This window comes from Schistocerca americana, chromosome 11 (assembly GCF_021461395.2).
Source record: "Schistocerca americana isolate TAMUIC-IGC-003095 chromosome 11, iqSchAmer2.1, whole genome shotgun sequence".
In the NCBI taxonomy this organism is placed as follows: domain Eukaryota; kingdom Metazoa; phylum Arthropoda; class Insecta; order Orthoptera; family Acrididae; genus Schistocerca; species Schistocerca americana.
The window spans coordinates 176069588-176094529 of record NC_060129.1 but is presented as its reverse complement, the minus strand read 5'-3'; the positions used below and the strand labels follow the sequence as shown (position 1 = coordinate 176094529).

At 45.7% G+C, this 24942-nt stretch overlaps 2 protein-coding genes across 2 annotated transcripts in view; one reads left to right on the top strand and one right to left on the bottom strand.

The window, feature by feature from the left end:
* LOC124553492 (protein PRRC2A-like) overlaps positions 1–24942 on the top strand; it is a 1723518-nt gene that overhangs the window by 1322495 nt on the left and 376081 nt on the right. The gene's annotated exons all lie outside the window — the stretch shown is intronic.
* The window catches only part of LOC124554202, a 92606-nt gene that overhangs the window by 1256 nt on the left and 66408 nt on the right, over positions 1–24942 (bottom strand). Inside the window, exons 3-6 of the mRNA XM_047128267.1 lie at positions 16057–16271; positions 12853–13255; positions 10869–11130; positions 5857–6212 (exon numbers count right to left, since the gene is read on the bottom strand). Coding sequence (XP_046984223.1) covers positions 5857–6212; positions 10869–11130; positions 12853–13255; positions 16057–16271 — 1236 coding nt within the window. The remainder of the gene's footprint in view (positions 1–5856; positions 6213–10868; positions 11131–12852; positions 13256–16056; positions 16272–24942) is intronic.

The window sequence follows — 24942 nt, the reverse complement described above, 5'->3', positions numbered from 1 at the left end:
CTGGAGTGTTTCCCAAGCCGAATTGAGGCCAATATGAAGGATAGAAGCAGTATTATGCGGTATTGGCGCGACGTCTCCTGGGGTTGACTGATTATTTGCATGGTGAACATGTGGTCGTACAATACCATGAATACTCACAGAGTGGTCCATATTTCAACAAGTATTTAATTTCTGAACATATTTTATTGCATAGCGTCTTCTAGTTATTACCAGCACATCTCATGTAAATATTTTGGGAACTTTTTGTTGAGCATCTTATATATTAAATAGTTCTATTGAAACATATGGCCTGCAGAAGTATCAAGGGTGCAAAGTATAAGAGACTGTATCATGATATGTATAGGATAAATAAACAGTGCAAAGTGAATCAAGAAACACATTGGTTTTTACAATGTGACTCTCATAAAATGATCACAAGGTAAAATGAGAACTAATTAGATCAGATACTGGGGGTTACCAACATCCACATGTACTGTATGTGAATAGGACAAGAAGGGGAAAATATCAGCATGGTGTGCTATGAACTTTCTGCCACACACTGCAGAGCACATTTTTCCATCATCCCATTCGCAACTGGAATTAAGGCACAGATAGGTTGCTATTAGTCAAAGTACATCCTTCTGTGCAGTGCACTTCATTTGTTGAGTAATTGTGTACATATAAGGGTTGGAGAAGAGCAGGCCTATTCTGATTGATTGAGATTGCACATGGCTGCATCTCACCAGTATGAACCTCTGAAGAGATGATGCTGAATGCCTGTTGGACAGCATTAGATGAAGCTCTTACTGTGAAGAGGTGTAGATTGATAAAAGAAAGACATCTCCATAAGAAGTGCATGTATTGTAAGATGGAAATGGGCGAAGGAAGAGTGGAAAAAGAAGTGACAATAAGTACAGAGAGACTACTGAAGTCCAATACTTGCAGGGTTATTGTGAACAAAGGCACCATCTGGGTCACTTGCTATGTTTCATTTTAACTGAATCCTGACCCTGGTGACAAGCCCTGCATTGTTGCACATAAACGACAAGGATGACCTGTGTCAATGGCTGAAAGTAGTTACTGTAATGAAATGTACAATGTGACCCAGAGGGTAGTAGGATGTTAGCACCAGCGTGTATACTACCCGGGACAACCGGGAGATCCGGGAAAAACCCGGGAATTTTTTCATCCGGGAGAAAACCGGGATTTTTTTAGAATTCCGGGAATTTTTCACTGTTTCGGGCGGGCTCTTGTGCATGCGCATTTGAGTCGCGTATGAGTAGAACCTTCTCCCGCTTCAGGCTACAGAAGTTTGGCTGGGCGCCACTACTTAATACTACCCCGGTTTGGAAATATCTTGGATCCAGGGCTGATGCACAGAGCAGTCCGAGTTGTGGTGGGGAGGTGGGGAGCGTCCACGCGACCTGTGTTTACGTTCAGTGATTTTGTTGTTTCCTCTTCGTTTATTGCTCTCACGATAAATGATAACAAAACTGATTTTTGTGGCCGGAAGCTGTCAAATGAGTTAAAATACTTTCGCATAGTTACGGAAGGTTAAAATTTGTTATTAGTTTCAGATTTTATTTCCACCTTTCTGACAGTCAATCATTAATCACCTTGCAGAACAATGAAGTTATTTTTGTCGGTTTGCTTAAGAGATTTGGCTTTTATTAATCTTTTCTGCTGGGGCAGTCAATTTATTTGAAACGAGGTGTTTAATTTCACACTATGGGCTAGTTTCAACTGTTCGCTGTATTTCAAGTGCACGTATGGCATTATGGCATAATAAAGAACCAAACATGAGATAATAAAGTACTGATACGCCAAGAAAATTTACATCCGAATCTGGACATACGAATGTGCACTTTAAGCCGAATTATGCATTTTAGTGAGGTTCATGAAATTCCGACGCTCTTGAAGTATCCTCTGATGTCTTGTTTCTTTTATGACATAATGTATGACCTTTTAATGTTTTACACGTACGAACATACGGGCTTCTTGCGTCATCGTAGCTGCACAAGCTCGGTGACGCCTGTTATATGGCGCTAACTTGCAACTGCTGAAGCGAACCCATTTCTAACAGGTCGCAGGAAAATATTGCGAATGGTGGTTTGAAAAGCGTTACATACAAAGCAAATTTCCTTTTACGCAAGATGAACTATGTGCGAGAATGCACGATGAATTTCTTAAATCACAAGGCGTGTGAATCTCATCTAAAAATCAACTCTTTGAGGACGATCATTGAGAAGAATTTCGAGCCTAGAAGAAGAGACGTTTAAGTCGTTATTAAAAATTTTACTGGCACATTTGTGTGATGATCTTTTTTGAGCGTGTTACCCTTTAAGATACCACATTATACGGGAAAGCTTAGCTTCTCTTCCAGCTTATTAATCTTCGAGCCCAATATTATATGTGAATGCTATGTATATTAATTTAAACCATTAACATTCCTTATAAGTGTGTTCGAGCTACTTCAGAGTGGTCTTGCTATTGGTTGACTACATCACGTGACCTATGCTGTCACCAGCTGGCGAGATCACGTGACATGAGCTATGACTGGCTTACAAAAGCGCATCGCAATCTCGGTTTCAACGCTTCGGAAAGTGACATGCGGTGTTCGGTGGAATTCGAAGTTATACCTTCGTAATACGAAAATATGCAGCATACAAGTTGCTGCACATCATAGATTTTTCAAAACGTGTTTTCCCCCCTGAGTTTCGTTTTCTACTGTGCCAGGAAATTCTACGTTGGTATATAAAACCATAAACATTCAAAGGATTGATGAGTTTTACAGTGCCGACAAAGAGTATACCGTCACTTAACACCCTACCGTCCGGCGACACCACAGTGGTGTCATGTGCATAGTATCACGCAGTGGCCGGCGACACCACTTTAGTAGTATCCTTTGCACTCTATTTACGATGAATGTGCGGACGTCTCGTCTGACGTTCCGGACGGCTTAGCCGATTATGAAGAAGACATTGGATATCAAAAAAATGAAAGTGAAGCAGAATTTTCGAAAGATAGTGAGATATGTCCAAACAGTTGCCAACTGATTCGGATGAATCTGACGAAGACAGTGCACAGTGGTCAGACTTTGATTTACCGAGGACAAATAATAAATTTGAAGGATTTCAGAGTCCATATATATTTCCCAAAGATACACAGAGCGCCGAGGATATCGTAGAATTATATATTGGGAATGATCTATTTGAGTACATTAGCAAAGAAACTAACAAGTAATACAGTCAGAATTGCAACAGAAGGAGACTGGATAAAAAAAATTGCCAAATTCGTCGACGTTACGGGACGCGAACTTACAAAATAGTTTGGGCTTGCTGTCCATATGGCAGTGTAAAAAAAGCAAGGATCGATGATTATTGGTGAACAAATCCGTTGATACACACACCGATATTTCGCAAAACGATGTCCCGCAACCGATTCAGACAAATATTATCATTTTTGCGTTTTTCCGACAACAACAATAAACCGAGTAATGCCGACCGGGTTTTCAAAGTGTAATTGGTAATTGATTATTTTTCCAAAAAGTTTAAATAAACAAATTTTGTATTTATTTACATATGTATATCTTCGAAACTTAATGAAACTAGGGGAACAGGGTTGAGGACTAACGAGAACTAACGATCAGATTAGTAAAACTTAAAAATTTAAAATCTCCCGATAATGGCAAGAATGGCCGGCGACAAGCCAAGTAATTCGAACTAGCGCTGCCGGCGCCAAGCGAATCAGTTTGTATGAGACGTGCGGACGGCAAAGTGTTAACACGGGAGAAACTGTATTTTTAACCGGAAAATCCGGGAATCTTCTTCCTTGTCCACGTATACACCCTGTAGGGGAGTTCCAGGACAGGCTGCATTATTGCCAGCTTTTGCTCCCGCTACTCCTTATAAACTCGTAATGTTGCCAAATTTTCCGTCTAAAGGTCACCCCAACCTCTTCTGCAGCTCTCTTTTATCCCTCTCTCACCACCAACCCAAGATGGCAAGTCTAGTCCACATGTACCTGGAGGCAGAATGTTCTGCATTTGATCAAGATCAAGTTCTTTCTTAAATTTTGTCTGTTTTCCAGAAATTTTGGGATGGGGTTGTGACACACCTAGTTGGTTAAAAGGTCACAATTGGCCTACTTAAGACCGTTACAACCCCGTCCCAGAATTCTTGGAAAACAGATGAAAATTAAGAAAAATAAACTTGCTGTGGATCAAACCCAGAACTTTCCAGCTCCAGGGACAAGTGGGCTAGATCCATTATCTTGGATGGGGGAACTGAAGTCGAAAGGGGAAATGTGGCAATACTGCACCATGTCATCATCAACATCATCATCAGCCAATTCAATCATTAAATTATGTGGCCTCTACGAGTCGTGGATTCAGGTAGGCTTTCAGCAGTCTTCTCCAAGTGGGACGGTCTTGGGCCGTTCTCTGCCAGGTGTTACCAGCAATCTTCGTGATGTCTTTCTCCCATCTGTCTGGTGATCTTCCTCTAGGCATCCAGTACTCTCTCGGACTCCACTCCAGTACTAGCTTCGTCCATCTGTTGTCTTTTCTTCTTGCGACGTGGCCAGCGCACTGCCATTTGGAGGAACCTACTGTCTCTAAGATGTCTCATCTGCTCCTGCTGTATTGTTATTTACATGTGATATTTACAACTGAAGCTCCACCTTGTTGCTGTTGTTGTTGTATCAGTCCTGAGACTGGTTTGATCCTGAATCTGCGTAGTGTATTCATCTCTTGGTCTCCCTCTACGATTTTTACCCTCCACGCTGCCCTCCAGTACTAAATTGGTGATCCCTTGATGTCTCAGAACATGTCCTACCAACCGATCCCTTCTTCTTGTCAAGTTGTGCCACAAATTCCTCTTCTCCCCAATTCTATTCAATACCTCCTCATTAGTTATGTGATCTACCCATCTAATCTTCAGCATTCTTCTGTAGCACCACATTTGGAAAGCTTCTATTCTCTTCTTGTCTAAACTATTTATCGTCCACGTTTCACTTCCATACATGACTACACTCCATACAAATACTTTCCGAAACGACTTCCTGACATTTAAATCGATACTCGATGTTAACAAATATTTCTTCTTCAGAAACGCTTTCCTTGCCATTGCCAGTTTACATTTTATATCCTCTCTACTTCGACCATCATCAGTTATTTTGCTCCCCAAATAGCAAAACTCCTTTACTACTTTAAGTGTCTCATTTCCTAATCTAATTCCCTCAGCATCACCCGACGTAATTCGACTACATTCCATTATCCTCGTTTTGCTTTTGTTGATGTTCATCTTATACCCACCTTTCAAGACACTGTCCATTCCGTTCAACTGCTCTTCCAAGTCCTTTGCTGTCTCTGACAGAATTACAATGTCTGTCATCTGTCCTTTTCCTATCGTTTCTTGTATAGCCTAGCATTGATCTCTCCATGGCTCTCTGTGCTAAGTTTCCCTTTTGTAAATGAGTTCGCCGAGCGGATCTAGGCGCTACAGTCTGGAACCGCGCGACTGCTACGGTCGCAGGCTCGAATCCTGCCTCGCGCATGGATGTGTGTGGTGTCCTTAGGTTAGTTAGGTTTAAGTAGTTCTTTCTAGGGGACTGATGACCTCAAATGTTAAGTCCCACAGTGGTCAGAGCCATTTTTTTTATAAATGAGTTCAGTGTCCATGTCTCGCAGCCATACGTCATCACAGGAAGAATGCATTGATCAAATACTGCTTTCTTCAGATTTACTGGCATTTTTGACCTGAATCATAGGGGGAGGGAAATCTGGCAACAACTAACCGCACTACTTGCTGTGTCATCCTCATTATAATTACAAGTGGTCCAGTTGTGTGTGACATCATTTGTTGGACCGTGACTTACTGGGCTGGCTGAGCAGACTGGCGCTGGAGCTCAGGAAGAGGTCATCGGAGGGCAGGAGGGCCCCCCTCTTGCTGGTGCGCGAGTTCTTGGCGTCGCCGTCAGCCTCTGCCAGGAGCTCCTCCTCCAGGTCGGAGGCCTCGGCTGGAGCCTTGGGCTCGTTGGTGGCCCTCTTGGTCACAGGGGACTTCCTCGCCCTGTCTGCCACCTTTTTGACGGGACTACTGGTCGCTGGCTCGCTGTCGACACTCTCCGTGGAGCTGTCGGCCTTGCTGGTGGGCGCCTCTTCGGCAGAGCTGGACGTTCTGGAGGTGGCCCACAGTTTCTTGCTGAGTTTCAGCGGCATCTTGGCCTTGTACCTGCAACACCAGAGACAGACATTGTTTTTATTCTCGAAATAACTCGTTGCTGTGCTTCTTTGCACTAACATTAGTCAATACCACACAAGACATTGGACAACCATTTGGCATAAAAAATGGATGGGATATATATATTCCATCCATTCTTTATGCCAAATGGTTGTCCAATAATATATATATATATATATATATATATATATATACACTCCTGGAAATTGAAATAAGAACACCGTGAATTCATTGTCCCAGGAAGGGGAAACTTTATTGACACATTCCTGGGGTCAGATACATCACATGATCACACTGACAGAACCACAGGCACATAGACACAGGCAACAGAGCATGCACAATGTCGGCACTAGTACAGTGTATATCCACCTTTCGCAGCAATGCAGGCTGCTATTCTCCCATGGAGACGATCGTAGAGATGCTGGATGTAGTCCTGTGGAACGGCTTGCCATGCCATTTCCACCTGGCGCCTCAGTTGGACCAGCGTTCGTGCTGGACGTGCAGACCGCGTGAGACGACGCTTCATCCAGTCCCAAACATGCTCAATGGGGGACAGATCCGGAGATCTTGCTGGCCAGGGTAGTTGACTTACACCTTCTAGAGCACGTTGAGCGGCACGGGATACATGCGGACGTGCATTATCCTGTTGGAACAGCAAGTTCCCTTGCTGGTCTAGGAATGGTAGAACGATGGGTTCGATGACGGTTTGGATGTACCGTGCACTATTCAGTGTCCCCTCGACGATCACCAGTGGTGTACGGCCAATGTAGGAGATCGCTCCCCACACCATGATGCCGGGTGTTGGCCCTGTGTGCCTCGGTCGTATGCAGTCCTGATTGTGGAGCTCACCTGCACGGCGCCAAACACGCATACGACCATCATTGGCACCAAGGCAGAAGCGACTCCCATCGCTGAAGACGACACGTCTCCATTCGTCCCTCCATTCACGCCTGTCGCGACACCACTGGAGGCGGGCTGCACGATGTTGGGGCGTGAGCGGAAGACGGCCTAACGGTGTGCGGGACCGTAGCCCAGCTTCATGGAGACGGTTGCGAATGGTCCTCGCCGATACCCCAGGAGCAACAGTGTCCCTAATTTGCTGGGAAGTGGCGGTGCGGTCCCCTACGGCACTGCGTAGGATCCTACGGTCTTGGCGTGCATCCGTGCGTCGCTGCGGTCCGGTCCCAGGTCGACGGGCACGTGCACCTTCCGCCGACCACTGGCGACGACATCGATGTACTGTGGAGGCCTCACGCCCCACGTGTTGAGCAATTCGGCGGTACGACCACCCGGCCTCCCGCATGCCCACTATACGCCCTCGCTCAAAGTCCGTCAACTGCACATACGGTTCACGTCCACGCTGTCGCGGCATGCTACCAGTGTTAAAGACTGCGATGGAGCTCCGTATGCCACGGCAAACTGGCTGACACTGACGGCGGCGGTGCACAAATGCTGCGCAGCTAGCGCCATTCGACGGCCAACACCGCGGTTCTGGTGTGTCCGCTGTGCCGTGCGTGTGATCATTGGTTGTACAGCCCTCTCGCAGTGTCCGGAGCAAGTATGGTGGGTCTGACACACCGGTGTCGATGTGATCTTTTTTCCATTTGCAGGAATATATATATATATATATATATATATATATAGGGTGTCCCAGCTATCTTGTGCACCCAAAATATCTCTGGAACAATAACAGCTATTAGAAAACGACTTTCACCGGTATCAATGTAGGGCTGGGGCCCATGAATGTACATATTTGGAACCATTCTAAAACGAAAGCATACGTATTTTTTAACACAAACTTATGTTTTTTTAAATGGACCTCCTATATTTTTTCTTCAGCAATCCATAGCATGACAAAGCACATACACAATGGCGTTGATTGCATCGCAATATTCCCATTACATCCCGAGATATTGAGACGCGAGGGTTGACGCTTGAAACACCCGACATGCGCTGCTAGCGCACGTCCTGAGGCTCAGGCGTGAACCCCATGCTGCCCGTAATCGCAGCAGGATGGCAGCAGACCGTATTATTCGTTTCGGACCTCTTGGTAAGTATGGAGGTGCGATTACGCATGTCAATCACATCGCAATTACGGGCGGCATGGGGTTCACGCCTGAGCCTCAGGACGTGCGCTAGCAGCGCATGTCGGGTGTTTCAAGCGTCAACCCTCGCGTCTCAATATCTCGGGATGTAATGGGAATATTGCGATGCAATCAACGCCATTGTGTATGTGCTTTTTATCATGCTATGGATTGCTGAAGAAAAAATATAGGAGGTCCATTTAAAAAAACATAAGTTTGTGTTAAAAAATACGTATGCTTTCGTTTTAGAATGGTTCCAAATATGTACATTCATGGGCCCCAGCCCTACATTGATACCGGTGAAAGTCGTTTTCTAATAGCTGTTATTGTTCCAGAGATATTTTGGGTGGACAAGATAGCTGGGACACCCTATATATATATATATATATATATAGGGCGGTCCATTGATCGTGACCGGGCCAAAGATCTGAATAAATAAGCGTCAAACGAAAAAACTACAGAAATCGAAACTCGTCTATCTTGAAGGGGGAAACCAAATGGTGCTATGGTTGGCCCGTTAGATGGCGCTGCCATAGGTCAAACGGATATGAGCTGCGTTTTTTTTTAAATAGGACCCCCGATTTTTATTATATATTCGTGTAGTACGTAAAGAAATATGAATGTTTTAGGTGGAACACTTTTTTCGCTTTGTGACAGATGGCGCTGTGATAGTCACAAACAGATGGCTCACAATTTTAGACGAACAGGTAGGTATTTTAAATTAAAATACAGAACATAGGTACGTCTGAACAGTTTATTTCGGTTGTTGCAATGTGATACATGTACCTTTGCGAATTTATCATTTCTGAGAACTCATGCTGTTACACCGTGATTACCTGTAAATACCACATTAATGCTCAAAATGATGTCCGTCAACCTCAATGCATTTGGCAATACGTGTAACGACATTCCTCTCAACAGCGAGTAGTTCGCCTTCCGTAGTGTTCGCACATGCATTGACAATGCGCTGACGCATGTTGTCAGGCGTTGTTGGTGGATCACGATAGCAAATATTCTTCAACTTTCTCCACAGAAAGAAATCCGGGGACGTCAGATCCGGTGAACGTGCGGGCCACGGTATGGTGCTTCGACGACCAATCCACCTGTCGTGAAATATGCTATTCAATACCGCTTCAACCGCACGCGAGCTATGTGCCGGACATTCACCATGTTGGAAGTACATCGCCATTCTGTCATGCATAGAAACATCTTGCAGTGACATCGGTAGAACATAACGTAGGAAATCAGCATACATTGCACCATTTAGATTGTTATCGATAAAATGGGGGCCAATTATCCTTCCTCCCATAATGCCGCACCATAAACTAACCCGCCAAGGTCGCCGATGTTCCACTTGTCGCATTCATCGTGGATTTTCCGTTGCCCAATAGTGCATATTACGCCGGTTAACCTTACCGCTGTTGCTGAATGACGCTTCGTCGCTAAATAGAACACGTGCGAAAAATCTGTCATCGTCCCGTAATTTCCCTTGTGCCCAGTGGCAGAAGTGTACACGACGTTCAAAGTCGTCGCCATGCAATTCCTGGTGCATAGAAATATGGTACGGGTGCGATCGATGTTGATGTAGCATTCTCAACACCGACCTTTTTTACATTTCCGATTCTCACGCAGTTTTTCTGCTACTAATGTTCGGATTAGCCGCGACAGCAGCTAAAACACCTACTTGGGCATCATCATTTTTTGCAGGTCGTGGTTGACGTTTCACACGTGGCTGAACACTTCCTGTTTCCTTAAATAACGTAACTATCCGGCGAACGGTCCGGACACTTGGATGATGTCGTCCAGGATACCGAGCAGCATAAATAGTACGAGCCCATTGGGCATTTTGATCACAACAGCCGTACATCAACACGATATCGACCTTTTCAGCAATTGGTAAACGGTCCATTTTAACACGGGTAATGTATCACGAACCAATACCCTCCGCACTGGGGGAATATTACGTGATACCACGTACTTATACGTTTGTGACTATTACAGCGCCATCCATCAGAAAGCGAAAAAAGTGGTCCAACTAAAACATTCATATATCTTTACGTACTACACGAATATGTAATAAAAATAGGGGTTCCTATTTAAAAGACGCAGTTGATATCCGTTTGACCTACGGCAGCACCATCTAGAGGGCCAACCATAGCGCCATCGGGTTTCTCCCTTCAAGCTACACGAGTTTCGTTCTTTGTAGTTTTTTCGTTTGATGCTTATTTCGTGAGATACTTGACCCGGTCACGATCAATAGACCACCCTGTATAAATGATAACCTTCAATATCTGTGATGATGATTCTCTTCAATATGTCTGATGATTAAGTACCCAAACACTCTACTGTATTGCCGGTGACTGAAGCATCCCTTTGCCTTCCTGTGTTAGACTGGGTAATCCAAAAGCCAGTGTTCATGTAAACCCAACATCGTGTGCCCCAAAGTTCGACACACTGGGCTCGAAGTGGTCCCGGCATTGACTGACCGACTGACCGCAGTAGCCCCCCACGTGGCCGGCAGTGCCCAGTAGCAGGGTGCGCTGGACAGCAGCAGGTGGGTTACCTGGGCGTGGTGTACTCGTCCTCGGGGTCCTCGGACACGGGCGCGACGTGCAGCTCCCTGCTCCTCCTGGTGGTGGAGCGGCCCTCCTCCAGCTCCAGCCTCTGGTCGTCGGAGTCCCCGTGCAGCGCCTGGTGCTCCTGCTGCCTCTTGAACAGCTTGTGGCTGGACACGGCGCCGCCCTCCAGCAGGGACCCCTCGAAGGCCTTGTTGGACAGGAAGGAGTCCCCGCCCAGTCCCAGACCGTCCACCCCGAAGATGCTTCCTGCGGGCACAAGCGGCTTCTAGTGTAGAGTCCAGCATCTGCATCCACTAACTGTGCACAGTGTGTTACAAAAAGGTACAGCCAAACTTTCAGGAAACATTCCTCACACACAAATAAAGAAAAGATGTTATGTGGACATGTGTCCGGAAACGCTTAATTTCCATGTTAGAGCGCATTTTAGTTTCGTCAGTATGTACTGTACTTCCTCGATTCACCGCCAGTCGGCCCAATTGGAGGAAGGTAATGTTGACTTCGGTGCTTGTGTTGACGTGCGACTCATTGCTCTACAGTACTAGCATCGAGCACATCAGTACGTAGCATCAACAGGTTAGTCTTCATCACGAACGTGGTTTTGCAGTCAGTGCAATGTTTACAAATGCGGAGTTGGCAGATGCCCATTTGATGTACGGATTAGCACGGGGCAATAGCCGTGGCGCGGTACGTTTGTATCGAGACAGATTTCCGGAACGGAGGTGTCCCGACAGGAAGACGTTCGAAGCAATTGATCGGCGTCTTAGGGAGCACGGAACATTCCAGCCTATGACTCGGGACTGGGGAAGACCTAGAACGACGAGGACACCTGCAATGGACGAGGCAATTCTTCGTGCAGTTGACGATAACCCTAATGTCAGCGTCAGAGAAGATGCTGCTGTACAAGGTAACGTTGACCACGTCACTGTATGGAGAGTGCTACGGGAGAACCAGTTGTTTCCGTACCGTGTACAGCGTGTGCAGGCGCTATCAGCAGCTGATTGGCCTCCACGGATACACTTCTGCGAATGGTTCATCCGACAATGTGTCAATCCTCATTTCTGTGCAAATGCTCTCTTTACGGATGAGGCTTCATTCCAACGTGATCAAATTGTAGATTTTCACAATCGACATGTGTGGGCTGATGAGAATCCGCACGCAATTGTGCAATCACGTCATCGACACAGATTTTCTGTGAACGTTTGGGGAGGCATTGTTGGTGATGTCTCGATTGGGCCCCACGTTCTTCCACCTACGCTCAACGGAGCACGTTATCACGATTTCATACGGAATACTCTACCTGTGCTGCTAGAACATGTGCTTTTACAAGTACGACATAACATGTGGTTCATGCACGATGGAGCTCCTGCACATTTCAGTCAAAGAGTTCGTACGCTTCTCAACATTTCCGGTTTTTGGAACAGTGTCTATAAAGAGGCGATTGAAATTAGGTTGGCTGATAATTTAATCAACAGAGACAATGGGTTTCCTCTTAGCAAGACGTGGAATCCTGCATTATCTCGCATCAAAACTGAACGTTCTTCGGTGCGGCCTCGATTGCGATATATCGTTGCCAGCAGTGTTTCACTAAGGGCTTCCCTGTTTTGGAAGCCAGAAACCGTGATGGGCGGTGCATGCGCCGTGTACTGTACGGCGGCCTGTATACGACGTCGATTTGCAACCTGACGTCAGTTCTGAGCGGGACTCATCAGCAGAAGCAGCATTCTCCTGAAGATGACGACCAGTTGGATCGCCGAAATATCAAGTTGATTTTAGGATCCGGCAGCAAACCCGAAGAGACTTTCAAGTCTTATTAGGCCGGGAAAGCCTACGTAATCACAACAACATGGAAGCTTATGAAAGATCAACAGAGTAAGAGTCAGCACTGGAAGACAGCTTAGAACTGCAATTTTTGGAGAAGATTGAAGCCCAGCTGTCCAGTGAGGCAGGGAGACGTCACATCGTGCCCACCTGAGAGGATCTGCTGCTGTTGCTGCGGCTGCTCGGGCAGACGGGGCCTCGAACCCTCGATCTGCTGGATGACGTTCTGGCCGCGGGGCGCGATCTGGCCGGCGACCAGCAGCGGGTGCATGAACTGCGGGGGCGGCGGAGGCGGAGGGGGCGGCGTGGCCGAGGCGGGCGACTGCCCGTTGGCCGGGTAGTCCTCGTGGTGGTTGCCGTGGTGGTGCTTGTGGTCGCGGTGGGCCTTGCCCGCGGCCAGCGCCGCGCCGAACAGGTACACCATGGTCACCTCGCCCAGCATGCCTCCAGAGCCCAGTGGCGCTCCAGGGCCCTCCAGGAAGCCGCCTCCGGGCTGGCGCTGCTCCTGGCCCGTGATGGCCACTCCGCCTCCTGGGATCGTGTAGCCCACCAGCTGGAAGGGGAGGGGCCCAAATCTCAAGCAGTATACCAGGAGTCAACAATCACATGATATAATATACCTTCATAATTCCAAAATAGGCGAGTCGAGTAGTCCATCTGCTGCAATAACAGTGACCCATTTCTGGAGGGACATACCAATAGTCAAATAAACCAAAATTAACATCCGCATGATACAATACTGACCGATCATCTGGCATCTATATACTCCACCAGCTGGAAGAGAGCAAGTCACATTTCATGGGGCACAGTGAAGCTCAGAGAAGTCATTAACACCACCCAAAACAATAGCATCGTGCTCCCCACCAGCTGGTAGGAGTCCAACACATTTCTCGAACGGCATACCATGAGTCAAGGAAAACAACATTAACAAAAAATGGCTCTGAGCACTATGGGACTCAACTGCTGTGGTCATAAGTCCCCTAGAACTTAGAACTAGTTAAACCTAACTAACCTAAGGACATCACACACATCCATGCCCGAGGCAGGATTCGAACCTGCGACCGTAGCGGTCGTGCGGTTCCAGACTGTAGCGCCTAGAACCGCTCGGGCACCAACGGCCGGCAACATTAACAACTACATCGTATAATAATGAACGAGTTTCTAAACCAAAAATAGTTGGATCATACAGCCCACCAGCTGTAACCAGAGTGGCCTGTTTCTCAAACGACAGAGTGAGTGTCATGCAAATCAACATTAACTTCTACATGATATAATCCTGAACTACTTTCTGGCATTCACAATAGCTGTATAATGTAGCTCACCAATTTGAAAAAGAGTGATTCGTTTTTTAAGCCACACAGCAAAGATGAGGCGAAACATCATTAACATCCCCATGAAAGCTGGTTGGCAACCTTCTGGGACAACTACCTTCTAGCTGCAAACAGACTGGTTTATTTCTCAAGGAAAACAGTGAGAAAAAGCATAACAAAATAAACATCGACCATTATAAATTCGCCACCTTTTAGTGGCTGTAATAGTTCTGTGACACTTTCTGGCTAGAAAGTAACTGAATTGGGCCAACCAGCTCGAAACAGAGTGTAGAATGAAAGGCCCACATGATACAGTGTCTGATAGCCCTTGAACCACTGTAATAGCTGGACCACTACCGGGTAACAATTCATGTCAATCTTTAATAATGATCAACGGGATACATTTTGCGACAGTGAGGGAGACTTTCTGGTAACAGTAAATAACATTAATTGAGCAGTCAAAAGAAATGGATTATATCACCACATTCTTTAGGAAACCAATATTGCACATTTACATCTGCGTGCATAGGGACATTGTGTGTGATCTTAGAAGAGTAGCCCACTGCCAGGAATGAATTCGGCAGTATTCAGTAACCATTGCTATCTGACATTCTTTCGTAAATATTACCTGCCATCTCTCCTTCTGACTCTCATCATCTCCTGGCATGGCGAACCGTTTCTCAGGGGAGGTACACTTGTGAAGCAGACACACAAAGCCTACATTAACTGTCACAGATAGACTGTGAGAGAGAAATGGAATGTGAGAATGAATGTGGAAGAGTAAATGAGAGGAAATTAGTGAGAATGGCTGTGACAGAATGTGTGAATGTGTGGAGTAGATCAGGGAATTTAGAAATAAGTTGTTAAACAGTAAATGAGAGACTGAGAGAGAGAGAGAGAGAGAGAGAAAGAGAGAGAGAATAGGAGAATGGGTGAACATGAGTAAACTGGAGCTTGTAAATGTAAGTGGAGAGTATTTGATGGCATATGAAAGAGAGTAAGTGAGTGTGAGTAAATGAGGGCTTGTCAGTGTGGAAGAGTAAGCGAAAGTGAGTGCAAGTGAGTGTTTGAGAATGAGTGAATGTGTGAAAGTGCAGGAGCGAGAGAAAGAGAGAGCATGAATGTGGGATATGGTGGGTGAAAACAGACGTAATGATTGTAAATTTTCACAGCTCGTGGTCAAGTGGTTACCATTGCTACTTCTAGATCATGGGGTCCGAGGTTCGGTTACCGGATGGACCAGCGTTCATCAGCTTGGGGACTGGGTGTTTTGTTATCCTTATCATCATCGGTTCGCAGTCGTGGTCTCGTGGTAGCTTTCTGGCTTCTCAAGCGTGGGGTCCCAGGTTCGAATCCCGGCGGGCTCAGGGATTTTCACCTGCCTCGAGATGACTGGGTGTTGTTGTGTCGTCTTCATCATCATCATTCATCCCCATTATGGTCGGAGGAAGACAATGGTAAACCACCTCCACTAGGACCTTGCCTAGTACAGTGAGGTCTTCTGCATCATTCCCCTATGCTCTGTCAAGGGGTATGGGGCTTCATCATCATTATTATCATCATGTGATCATCATTGACACACAAGTCTTTGAAGTGGCGTCAAATAAAAAGACTTGCACCATGTAACCAAACAACCACAGATGAGCCCATCCCCAGCAAATAATGCCATACAATCATTTCATTTTTTCATTTGGTATTATCGTCAGTTGATGTCATTTACTATTGTATTCTAGTGGAACTGCATCATTTTTAACAATGTGTTCAATCTGCATCCCATTACTTTCCTGTATAAGTTTTCTTGAATCCTTGCTGGAAGGATGCGTGTAAAGAAAATCCGCATATGATGATGTACCTCCAGACTCGCTTCACTGCCTCGCTAGAATATTAGACCTGAGCACTTCTGTGTCTTGCATGATCTCAGTACATTTCACCAGCGCCACATCGCTTACAATGACTGCCACGTCTGCAGCCCCACCGTCATTAGGTAATGGACCAGCCACGCTGCCCAACCGTGTCCACCCTTCCAGCTCCTCCAGCCACTCACCCTGTTGTGGAATCCCCTGCCGACCCTCTCGTCGTTCACCCAGAGCTGGAATTCTCCAGTCTGGCTGTTCCAGGAGGCGCACGAATGGTACCAGCGATGCAGCCGCAGTGGGTAGTTGAGCCGGTAGAAGGTGTGTCCGTTCACTGACATCTGCCAGTAGTTGGACCGCTGTGTCGATGACACCCACACGTAGATGGCGCGTGGCTGGTTTGGCACTGTAACAACAGAACAGAAATATTACAGGAGTAGAGGTAAAGCTTTAGTTAAGACTCTGAAAAAATGAAGGTCCAACCATGAAACTTTTGACGGTGTTAGTCCGCGTTTACATGTTCACCCTACAGTGCGACACATTTTGACCAACTGTGGATGACTTTAAGTCTGTAGTATTGTATTTCAGGAAATGCCCCACTTCTAAAATTACCTCATCGTCATTCTTTAATGGTTTCTTTGTCCAAGGGAAGAGGAAATAGGTACCGATTGTGTGTCAGAAGAATTCAGAGGGCGAGGGAAATTTTGATAACTCGAGAGAAGCAGTGACTGTGTGCCATAGAGAACGGCTCGGCCACAGCGGATGGCTGGACTTGTCGTGGTGGATCAAAATACTCCTTCGAAAAGCTTCCTGCGACAGTGTTCGTGACGGCATCCAACTAATTTCGTCAGACAATACTGCGTTTTCCTCCTGTAACGGTCTGTTCCTTATTAGCATAATGTGTTAGCACCACACCGGAGCGGTCCGAAAAAATAATCAAAATCAGCTTGTTCGTGGGGACTTGTACTGAATTAAGAATGTTTTCCTCTTCTTGACGGTCATGATGTCTTTCAGAGTGACTGCGAATAGTGGGAAGAGTACCAGTTCGGTATGCACTCGGAATCCTACGATTAGGATTCGGCAACAGCAGCTTTCGCATTACCATCACAGAATCCCAAAATGTATACCATCTCTCCATACTCCTGTGATGAAGTGTTGTACGGCATCGCAAAGTGTACGCCGGTTCCCGTCAGATCACCCAAGCTAAGCGCTGTCGGGCGTGGCCGGCACTTGGATGGGTGACCATCCGGGCCGCCATGCGCTGTTGCCATATTTCGGGGTGCACTCAGCCTCGTGATGCCAATTGAGGAGCTACTCGACCGAATAGTAGCGGCTCCGGTCAACGAAAACCATCATAACGACCGGGAGAGCGATGTGCTGACCACACGCCCCTGCTATCCGCATCCTCAGTGAGGATGACACGGCGGTCGGGTGGTCCCGATGGGCCACTTGTGGCCTGAAGACGGAGTGCTGCGTGCTGTTTATCGCAAAGTGTACTGTACACAGGAGACAATAACAGTACAGAGTGACTGCAGTGTCAACAACGTGGTTGTTATGCAAACGTACCACTCGCTGCACTTGTGTACCCAAGACATCGTGAACTCAAGTGTAGCACTCCATACACCGTGCCATGTTTCGGAACTCTGTTGTAGCTTCAGTGTGGAATGTTCCAGAATATTATAGCATCTTCAATAGGTTCGAAAATGTTCTAGAATTTTCCAGAATGCCCTCCAATGGCCTATTACCCTGTTGTGGTGGTGATACGTTCCAGCTGAGAAGGGCATGGAAAGACGATGGTGAGATGCTTGCGTCAGTTACTTCCGGAAATCGACTGGAGTGCATCAAAGAAACGTGAAGTAAATTTGTGGGCAACTGACTTGCTTAAAGTAGTGAGCAGTGTATTAATTAGAATTTTAGTGTGTTATGTATATTTCACATTTAACAGGAGGCCGAAACGTAAAAGAGGAGGAGACCGTCGCAGTGCCAAACCTAAAAGTCATTCTAGATCGAGTGTTTTGGAATGTTCTTGGTACTGTATAAAGAAATGAATAAGTGAGTTAAGAGTACTTAATTTCAAGTTAGGTTGTTATTGAATACATAAGTGGATTGGAGAGTACATTGAATCACTGCAGAGTATTTTTGAGCGCGAAATACCAAATTTTTTAAGTATTTTAATATTCATTTCTCATTATGTGAAATGTTCTCAAGTGATCAGGAATATTCTCAGAAAACAAATGGGAGATAAAGACCAAGGGAGTGGGGTCTTTTTCAATGAGTACTAAGTAAATTACCGTAATTTCGATTTACATGTGTTTTGTCAATTTTTTAGTGTATAACGAACTCATATTGTGACAAAACACTGACTGAATGAACAAAGCTGAAGTCCGACATGGATTCGATGAGGATAACCCATTAGTCTTAAACTGTTACCGAAAAAAAATTCTCAAAGTACCCTATTTACCCACTGCCATTTTATGAATACTGATACGACTTTACAAACGATGATACACGCTCACTAATAACGATGTACTGCCACTGCGAAATAAACGTATTAGGTTCACTTATAAAATGACTATAATTTTCACAAATATGTGCTGAAAGTTGTTATTGATATGGGCTGCAGTGTGTGTGTGTGTGTGTGTGTGTGTGTGTGTGTGTGTGTGTGTGTGTGTGTGTTCCACTTTGCCTTGTCTCGTGTCGGAATGTGTAATTAACAGTAAAAGATTATGTGGCATAGTCTAACATTCCCCTTCTCTTGTTTGTTTCAGGTAAGCAGTGTGGAGCATACGGACAATTTTCTCGTGTTTACAACTGTCCTGGGTAAGTATTTCCCTGTTTATCCGTACGGGAAGCTGTCATAGTGCCGGGTTCTGTCATTTTATTTGTAACAGGCATTGGTATGCCGTTTTTTCGGCAATGATCACCACAATAAAAGCACTATAGGCAGAGGTATCAAGGTAATCTAGGTTAGAAAAATTGTAAATTTATTGCATGAGATTTGTATTTGTTTAATGACTCTTTACATAAATAAATAAGTGTGACGTATCACCCAGCCTGCTGCAAACCTTTCAATGTAAGGACCTTGTAACTTCTCCATTTGTGGTCACGCTGGAGAAGATAAATAAAACTGTTGGCTCGGAGCACTATGGGACTTAACATTTGGGGTCATCAGTCCCCCAGACTTAGAACTACTAAAACCTAACTAACCTAAGGACATCACACACATCCATGCCCTAGGCAGGATTCGAACCTGCGATTGTAGCAGCAGTGCGGTTCCGGACTGAAGCGCCTAGAACCGCTTAGCCACCGCGGCCGGCAATAAAAAATGTTCCTCATGAGGTTAAAGTTCCCATTTTAATGGTGTTTACTTTCAAATAGTTTTTCGGGAGGAATTCTGCCGCGAGCAAAGACTTTTTTTTTCAGCCATGCATTTTAGTGCAGAGTTCCACTATCATCAGTGGGTTCATTTTAGTTTCTGTCGAATAACAGGTAAAAATTTGCACGCCAGTACACTCTAAGACAAAAGAAACGACTCACCACAGAGGATTTAGTCGAATGGGACGGAAATCGGTAGAAAAATTGGATGATTTATTCAAGAGAATGTCCCGTCGACAACGAGGTCATTAGAGACGGAGCGCAAGCTCGGATTAGGAAGGAAATCGGCCGTGCCCTTTCAAAGGAACCATCCCGGCATTTGCCTGAAACGATTTAGGGAAATCACGGAAAACCTAAATCAGGATGGCTGGAGACGGGCCTGAACCGTCGTCCTCCCGAATGAGAGTCCAGTGTGGCAACCAATGCGCCACCCCGCCCGGTGAGTCTTGGAAGACCTCTGGCCCTTATACATGCAGTTGTTCGGCGTGACATTGTTGGATGTCTTCCTGGTGGGTATCGTGCCCAATTCTGTCCAATTGGTGCGATGGATACCGAGCTGGTTGGAGCACCCTGCCCCTAATGGTTGGTATCCCTCTGCTGTTCGGGGGCTCTCGGGAAACCTCTTCAGCCTAGAATTTCATTGACTGGAGTAGAATAGCCTTCAGTGATGGGTCCCACTTCGAAATGAACCCCAATGACCAGCAGTATCTGGAGACGCCCTGGACAGCGGTGGGATACCAACCTGATTGTCACCTACCATGCGGCCTAACAAACATGGGGCGCGATTTCTCATCCGAATGGAGATATTCTGCTGTTGTAGTTCGATTGAAATACACTACTGGCCATTAAAATTGCTACACCACGAAGATGACGGGCTACAGACAGGAAATTTAAACGACAGCAAGAAGATACTGTCATATGCAAATGATTAGTTTTTAAGAGCATTCACACATGGTTGGCGACGGTGGCGACACCTACAACGTGCTGACATGACGAATGTTTCCGACAGATTTCTCATACACAAACAGCAGTTGACCGGCGTTGCCTGGTGAAACGTTGTTGTGATGCCTCGTGTAAGGAGGAGAAATGCGTACCATCACGTTTCCGACTTTGATAAAGTTCGGATTGTGGCCTATCGCGATTGCGGTTTATCATATCGCGACATTGCTGCTCGTGTTGGTCGAGATCCAATAACTGTAGGCAGAATATGGAATCGGTGGGTTCAGGAGGGTAATACGGAACGCCGTGCTGGATCCCAACGGCGTGATGGTATCGGGTGCCATTGGTTACACGTCTCGGTCACCTCCTGTTCGCACTAACGGCACTTTGAACAGTGGACGTTACATTTCAGGTGTATTACGACCCGTGGCTCTACCCTTCATTCGATCCCTGCGAAACCTTACATTTTAGCAGGATAATGCACGACCGCGTGTTGCAGGTCCTGTACGGGCCTTTTTGGATACAGAAAATGTTCGACTGCTGCCCTGGCCAGCACATTCTCCAGATCTCTCACCAATTGAAAACGTGTGGTCAATGGTCCGAGCAACTGGCTCGTCACAATAAGCCAGTCACTACTCTTGATGAACTGTGGTATCGTGTTGGAGCTGCATGGGCAGCTGTACCTGTACACACCATCCAAGCTCTGTTTGACTCAATGTCCAGGCGTATCAAGGCCGTTATTACGACCAGAGGTGGTTGTTCTGGGTACTGGTTTCTCAGGTTCTATGCACCCAAATTGTAACCACATGTCAGTTCTAATATAATATATTTGTCCAATGATTACGCGTTTATCATCTGCATTCCTTCTTGGTGTTGCAATTTTAATGGCCAGTAGTGTACATCAATTACTTTGTAATCGCTTTAAAAATAAGTGTCAATAGTGAGATGTGTAGTGTTGTCATACACAACGACAATTATTTAACCGTATCAAATACAATCGTCATAACTTCTGAACGGTTAGCGTTAGGACATTCAGACTGCAGAGTTGGCCGCTGGTTCATGATGGGAATTACAGTAGCAGACGCATGCGTAGTTCAGTTTAGCGACGAAGCCCACTATGATGTGAATGGATTCGTCAATAAGCAAAATTGGGGCATTTGGGGGACTAAGAATCCGCATTTCGCGATCGAGAAGACTCTTCACCCTCAATGGGTGATTCTGTGGTGTGCAGTGTCCAGTCACGGAATAATCGGTACGATATTCGTTGGTGGCATGGTGACTACCGAATGGTGTGTGAAGGTTTTAGAAGATGATTTGATCCCCATTATCCGAAGTGACCCTGATTTCGACGAGATGTGGTGCATGCAAGACGGAACTGCACCCCATCGAAGCAGGAGAGTGTTTGATGTACTGGAGGAGCGCTTTGGGGGCCGCATTCTGGCTCTGGGATACCCAGAGGCCACTGGCATGGGCCTCGATTGGCCGCCATATTCTCCACATGTGCCTCCTTTTTGTGGGGCTATGTAAAAAAAAAAAAAAAAAAAAAAAAAAAAGGCGTACAGTAATAAATCCAAAGCCATGCTGAGCTGAAACCAGCCGTTCAGGAGGTCATCGACAGCTTCGATGTTCCGACACGTCAGCAGGTCATGCAGAATTTCGCTATTCGTCAGCGACATATCGTCGTCAGTGATAGTAGGAATGTCCTTAGCTCGCGGTCGTGCGGTAGCGTTCTCGCTTCCCGCGCCCGGGTTCGATTCCCGGCAGGGTCAGGGATTTTCTCTGCCTCGTGATTACTGGGTGTTGTGTGATGTCCTTAGGTTAGTTAGGTTTAAGTAGTTCTAAGGTCTAGGGGACTGATGACCATAGATGTTTAGTTCCATAGTGCTCAGAGCCATTTGAACCATTTTTGATAGCAGGAATATCGAACATATCATAAGCTAAATCCGAATATCTCTAGTGGCGTTGGCATGTTGAACAAAGTGTGTGCACGCCATAGTTTGTAACTGCGAGGGTAATCCCAAAAGTAAGGTCTCCTATTCTTTATAAGTACACAGACCTGTTTATTTCTAGAATGGTTTACATCAGTTTACAGCTTGAACATTTAGCTATTTTCCGACATAATCACCATTTCTGTCGATGCATTTTTGTAGACGCTGTGGCAGTTTTTGTATGCCCATGTCATACCAGCTCGCCGCCATGCTGTTCAGAAAGTTATGAACCTCTTCTTTCACTTCGTTGTCGGAGCTGAATCGCCTTCGGGCCAAATGTTCTTTTAACCTAGGCAACAGGTGATAGTCACTGGGCGCCAAGTCAGGACTACAGGGTGGGTGAGTGAACATGTTCCACTGAAACTGTTGCAGGAGAGCAACGGCTTGCCGAGCGATGTGTGGGCGAGCGTTGTCATGGAGAATGTGTACGCCCCTGCTCAACATTCCTCTTCTCCGGTTCTGAATTGCCCGTTTGAGTTTTCTCAGAGTCTCGCAGTACCTGTCAGCGTTAATTGTGGTCCCAGCGATTCAGCTCCGACGACGAGGTGAAAGAAGAGGTTCATAGCTTTCTGAACAGCATGGCGGTGAGCTGGTATGACGTGGGCACACAAAAACTGCCACAGCGTCTACAAAAATGCATCGACAGAAATGGTGATTATTTCGAAAAGCAGCTAAATGTTCTTGCTGTAAAGTGATGTAAACCATTGTAGAAATAAACAGGTCTACGTACTTATAAAAAATAGGAGACCTTACTTTTGGGATTACCCTCTTAATTTATGTTTTTCTCCATATAGTTCAATAATTGTCACCCTGTATCAAGCTTTACAGCATTGGTTCATATAATGTCTCCCCCAGAAAACCTATCATCTCACTGCGAGTAACACGTGGATCTGACTAGCAAACAATGCTGATAAAGTAAAAATAAATAAAAGATCGATGTGGAAAGGGATGGACTATTTCAAACAGTTACGTGCAATGGCCGAATGTGCATGTAATGTTATATCAGAACCAAGTTTTATCACGTAGAATTTTTGGTTATAATTTACAAAGCAGTGTTTGATGCAATCGATTTGTCACGACGGGGCGCAGTCGATACTGACTTTGTAAAAAGAGCAGCTAGTTCGATGCAATTATATCACAATACTATTCAGTACTTCTCATAGAATTCCAAATTGATAAAAATTGTCTGCTCAATCAACGAAATACAAGAAACAGATAGTGGTAAGTTTTTGGGGCAACGGATAGGTCGGAAATGTAACAGGAGAAGCCGACCATTGCCTAGGGTTAAAGAAATGGCTCTGAGCACTATGGGACTTAACATCTGACGTCATCAGTCTCCTAGAACTTGGAACTATTTAAACCTAACTAACCTAAGGACATCACACACATCCGTGCCCGAGGCAGGATTCGAACCTGCGATCGTAGCGGTCGCGCAGTTCCAGACTGAAGCGCCTAGAACCGCTCGGCCACATCGGCCAGCTGCCTAGGGTTAATGGAACGTGTTACTTCAGTTACTTTTGTAGTACGCATGATTTCCGCTGTAGGTGTTGGGGGTCGTCGTCGTACGGTCAAGCTCGCACGTGGAATCCAAGCCGTCGCTAGATTGAATGCCTGTCGGATCAATATTTCAGTCTGCCTTTCTACCTAGCCTTCGTAGCATGGTGTGATGATTCGCCAGAAACGAAACGCGGTTCGGATTCCATTGCTAAGCCACAGCCCTTACAAGGGAACCTCCCCATCGCACCCCCCTCACATTTAGTTATAAGTTGGCGCAGTGGATAGGCCTTGAAAAACTGAACACAGATCAATCGAGAAAACAGGAAGAAGTTGTGTGGAACTATGGAAAAAATAAGCAAAATATACAAGGTAGGCAACATCAAGGACAATGTGAACTCGGGAGCGCCGTGGTTCCGTGGTTAGGGTGAGCAGGTTCTTGGTTCAAGTCTTCCATCGAGTGAAAAGTTTAATTTTTTATACAATGAAGTTCACTCTCAAAAATTCCAGGACATGTTCAGATTTGCTTGGACATATGCAGGACTTGACGGTTTACACGCGGAACAATTTGAAAACGTTAAAAACATATATTTTGACAGAGCACAGGGAAAACTGTGAAATTGTTGCATTCATTTGTTGCAGTTTATGTGACAAATTCTTATGTTTTCATCACTTTTTTGGGAGTGATTATCACATCCACAAGAAAACCTAAATCGGGCAAGGTAGAAGAATCTTTTCACTCATTCGCCAAGTGTACAAGTTAAGTGGGTCGACGACATACTCCTGTCATGTGACGCACATGCCGTCACCAGTGTCGTATAGAATGTATCAGACGTGTTTTCCTGTGGAGGAATCGGTTGACCTATGACCTAGCGATCAGATGTTTCCGGTTCCCATTGGAGAGGCACGTCCTTTCGTCTACTAATCGCAAGGTTTTGCGGTGCGGTCGCAAAACTAAACTTAATACAGTGAACACAGACGTCAATGAACGAACGGACAGATCATAACTTCGCGAAAATAAACAAAATAAACTTTTCACTCGAGGGAAGACTTGAACCAAGGACCTCTCGTTCCGAAGTTGCTCACGCTAAGCACGGGACTACGGCGCTCCTGAGCTCACATTATGCTTGATGTTGCCTATCTTGCACATGGACTACTCAGTTTGTATATTTTGCTTATTTGTTCATAGTTCCACACAGCTTCTTCCTGTTTTCTCGATTGACCTGTGTTCAGTTTTTCAAGGCCTATCCACTGTGCCAACTTATAACTAAATCTGAGGGG